Source organism: Geospiza fortis, unplaced genomic scaffold (assembly GCF_000277835.1).
Source record: "Geospiza fortis unplaced genomic scaffold, GeoFor_1.0 scaffold78, whole genome shotgun sequence".
Taxonomy (NCBI): Eukaryota; Metazoa; Chordata; class Aves; order Passeriformes; family Thraupidae; genus Geospiza; species Geospiza fortis.
In genome coordinates, this window is record NW_005054339.1 from 445,005 (window position 1) to 449,703 (window position 4,699).

At 47.6% G+C, this 4,699-nt stretch overlaps 1 protein-coding gene across 1 annotated transcript in view; it reads right to left on the reverse strand.

The window, feature by feature from the left end:
* Positions 1–4,699, reverse strand: part of BSN (bassoon presynaptic cytomatrix protein) — a 64,966-nt gene that overhangs the window by 41,155 nt on the left and 19,112 nt on the right. The window contains 1 exon segment of the mRNA XM_031058225.1: positions 1–134. Coding sequence (XP_030914085.1) covers positions 1–134 — 134 coding nt within the window.

The window sequence follows — 4,699 nt, forward strand, 5'->3', positions numbered from 1 at the left end:
TGCTTGGCTGGGGACTGGGAGGGGGATGGTGAAGGGGAGTACAGCTGCTGCTGGCTCTTGGAGCGAGGAGCGGTGGTCATGTCCATCCCCAGCGCCCGCTGCATCTGGCAGTTCAAGCACAGCCATTCCTTCACCTGTGAGACAAGGAGAGGACAGGGTCAGTGAGTGATGGGTAGGTACAGCTGCCTGCAGGTAGCCCCAGCACACCCTTACCTCTCCCCAAACAGACCCCACATAGCCACATGAACCAGTCATCAGCCCCTGAAAGACATTTTGGTACCATGTTCTTCAGTTAGCAGTACCTTGCAGTCAGGGCAAGCAGCCCCCATCTGTCACAGGTACCCACGGCACAGCATGCCAGCGCGAACGCCAGCTTTAATTAGCCTTGGGCTGCTTCCAAGGCTTCTGCTGTGAAGTGACTGCTTGCCAGGAGGCTCTGCCTCTCCTGGGGGAAGAGGGGCCTTTCCGAGGGCTCAGAGCTCCACCAAGTCCCCAAAGCCCATTTTCTCCCTCCTGTTTGGTGACCAGAGATACCAAAGAGAAAAGCCAAGGCCAAATGAGGAAACACCACTGTGCCACGCTCAGTGCTTCCCTGGGGCTAGCAGAGATGGATTTTCTGGAATCAGTGCAATGGTTATGATATTCCATCTCAAAATTTGGCTCTGGAATGCTATAAGGGAGTGCAAAGAGTGCTGCTCCTTGCACAATGCATCTGCACTTCCAGGAAGGGAAGTGCAGGCTGAGGAGCAAAGGGTTAATTTTCACTCTCACTATGATGAACTTTTGCATGTAAATGAAAAATAGAACAGTTCCCTGGCTAAGTGGTGATAAACGAAAGACTTTCCCCACGAGAGATGTTCCCTGTGACACACTAATGTCTAAATTAAGTTAATTAAAGAGGCTGTAGAGCCTTTCCCTATGAGGAATCACCAGGACGCTCAGCAGCTCCACAAGTATTAATATATAGCACAGTCAGCAGGATGGCCAGGTCTGCTTGCAAAAGACTTCTCCAAGACAAACAACTAAGGTGGCAAAAAGGACCAGAACATTCCCAAAAACCGGAGCAGCACCCAGGACAAGCAGATGCAGAGCCTGGCAGGGGCAGCCCCCAACAGCTCCTGGCCCTTGCACTCTCTGCAGGCTGCACATCCCACAGGCCTGCACCCACTGCCTTTCATTCAGGAAGCCATCTCTTCATTCCAGTGTTACAGATCACCTCTAAGGCTCAGCTTAATCCCTGCTGCAGAGACATTAATCACCTTGCCTGGTCCTGCAGCTCCAGGTCTGTGTGGCCTTTTGGTCCTACAGAGGGAGGCATGGGTGATTCACAACCTGGCCACAGGGCTTTTCCCCCTACACTCCAATCACACAACAGGCACATTTCAACCTTTTTCTGCTCACAGGAGCTGCCTGCAGAGATGCAGTTGGGTGTTATTGTAGGTCTCATGATGGGACATGATGACAAGTCCTTGAGAGGTGAGGCAGATAAGCCCTAAATCCCTTGTTACAAGTTCCCTCCCCAGAAGGGTTCTCATAAAGGCCAGCCTTCAAATAATAACTTTTAAAACCAGAGGAAATTCAGATCAGCTAGGAAAGATGGGTTCAAATTCACGGGGGTGGATGAAACCTCCACCTGCCCACTGCACCCCTTCCCCTCTCTGCCCAGCACATGCTGGGTGCCAAGGCTTGGCATTGCCTCCAGCAAAGCTCTCCCCATCACCTTACAAGCCTGGCTGCACATCAGCTCTGTGCTTTTCCCAGACTTCCCTGTACTTGCTGAGCTCCCACACCACTCTCTACACCAGCCTCCGCTCGAGTCCTTCACTTGGAGCCAAGGGAAAACAGCCTCAATTTTCCCCAGCAGTTTTGTGCTACATTGTCGTTTCTCCAAGCTGTTCCAAAGGAGCCGCATTATATTTAGTTCCTGAAAATAGTACTTCAGTTTTTATAATTTCTTAGGGTCTTGCTGTCTCTCTTCTGACATCCAGAATTTCTTGTGTTATTTTTGCTTTCACACCCCCTGGAATTTTTCCCCACAGTTCTATTTCAAGAGAGTGTCTACCAAAATCCCATCAGCTTTGCCCACCATCCCCATCAGCTCAAATTAAGGGAGAACCAATCCTTTCTATTCAGGTTCTTGTTCCCAGCATGCAAGAAATTCAAATCTTCCCTCTCCGCATAATCTTCTTACCCGCACTTTAAGACCCATAGTGAGGTAGAAACTGGGGGAAGAGGAGTTCCTCTCCCTCCCTGTGCCACACAGAGCCCCCCACTCTGCCCTTGGCCAAGGCTCCTCCAGGAAAACCCAGGCAGTGGGAGGCACTGTGCCTGGGGCCACAGGAGCTGGGTATGGCTCACGGACAAGCCCACCAGAACCTCCCTCAGCTCAGGGCTGAAGAACAATGGGATCATTGTAACCTTCTCACTTTTCACAATGAACCTACCACCCACATAGGAAAAAGCCAGGGGGTGTTTTAGATGGGATAGGAGCATCCAATTGCCCTTGGTGACTTGGTGAGGAACTGCTGTGCAACATCTGTCCTGGGGAGCAGGAGAAAGCTGCAGGAAATACAGTGGGGCATGAGCTCCCAGAGCAAGCATTTGAAATGTAAATTGAGTTTGGATTATCACAAATTGCCTGGCCGGCCTCCACTGATGCAACTGATGACACACCGTGTGGGTTACACAGATCAAAGACAACTTCAAGGATGCTGCAGGGAAGATAGCAAAGAGGAAGGGCTGAGTTGTCTTGCCAAAGATCCTTCCCCCAAGGAGGAGAAAGGAGAAGGGAAATGCTTGGGTGATAAAGAAATAGTACAAAAAAAATCATTCTTTTCATACTCTTTTCCCCCATTTCTCTCTACTGTTTTCTAGGCATCTTCCCCCTGCATGATGAATCTGAAACATTTAGAGGATGGTGATGCAAATAATGAAATAATCCCATTCCATCTATTTCTGTGTCCTGTTTGCCCAGTTCTTCACCAAATCAAAAGTTTCAGGGGTTGGATTAGTAAAGATTTACACCCAGACTCTTCCTAGAAAGGATGGGAGTCCATCACTGGGTGGAGATGGAAGAGATGCTAATGAGATAGATATGATGGACATGCTGTAATCACTGTCCTGGAACATTTGGGAACAAGAAAGATTACACTCGTTATGAGGATGAAGCGTTTCCATCCTATTAGCAATTGAGAAGAACATCCAACAACATCTACCAGCACCAGAAGATATTTAAATTTGGCAGAACTGAATAATTTTGCATCCAAGAGCTCTAAGAGAACTAAGAAAACTGCTGTGTGCTGATGTTGATTTTTAAGAGGAAATTTTAGTAGGCTGGAAGAGTCTTCTGCTTGCAGAAGGCAAAGGTATGGCCTGCAGGGGACAGGGAGACAGACATCTGTCCAAGGCAGAAAGACAGTGCAGAGAACTGAAGGACACACAAATACGCCCATCAACATGGGTTTAGGAAAAATAGGTCACAGCAAAGCAAACCTGATTTTATTCTCTGCACATCTGATATTAGTAATGCACAGAAGCAATATCCTTGATGTCCAAAAGGTGTTTTGACCTAGTATTATATGACATGCTGACAAAAATAAAAAGCACTACAGAATATGAATAGTGAGTATGCTAAATGGATTTCGGACTGGCTACCTGGCTGAGCTGGCGGCAACAAGAATTCACCACTGCCAAGGTATCATCATCTCACTACGGGCAGCACCACTCACACACAGTGGGTTTGGTAAAACAACAGAATCAGAATGGTTTTGGTTGGAAGGGACTTTAAAGATCATCTTGTTCCAGCTGCCCTTATATTAAATATCGATGAAGATGAGTCTCTGCTGCCTAGCAAACCTGTGCTCAATCCATGCAGGAAGCCTGGAGCTGGAAGCAGGAGTGAGGAGGTGGCTGAGCCTCCTCTTCCAGCACAAGGGACTCCTTCCAGAGCCCTCCACGGTTCCACACCGACATTTTAAGGAGATTAGTAAAACACTGCGGGAGATACAGGCCGGATCTGTAAGAGTGATTCCAGGGATGCAGAAAATGTCTGAAATGAGAGAATTGAAGAGGTTGATCTTTTTCGTTTATCAAAGAGAAGATTAAGAAGTGACTTGATTACGATATAGCAGCACATTCAGTGGAAACAATATCAGGTACTAAAAGGTTGTTAATTAGGCAGAAAAAGGCATAAAAAGAACTAATGACTGGAAGTTGAAGCCAAATATATTAAGCATCACTTTTAACAGCAGATGTTTCTAACCATTAAAGCAAATTATACACATGCTGTTGGGCTCTGCAGAAGACTCAGGGAGGTAAAGCTTGCAGGCCTTTCATCTATAGGGTATTTTATGCCTGTTCTAGTCTCACAAACTTTGATAGCTTGAACCATCCCATCTGTATGGACATTTGGAATATTTGTATGTTTGTATCTGACACCTGACCTGCCCTAGCCTCCATGCAGTTCCCAACACACCTATGACCACCAGCCTCACCTTTCCTACCACAGAGCCCTCCAACAGCCCAGAATATTCCTCAAAACCCCCTTCCAAATCTTATTATTCCCTAATGCATGGGTAGGTCAGCAAGTGGCAATGCTGGCTGGGTCACAGCTGCCAGATGTGCCTCCCCCCTCAGTGCTGTCCTGTGAGCACCAACCATTTGCAAATCCTGTTAGGAATGAAAACTTTCCAATCAGCGT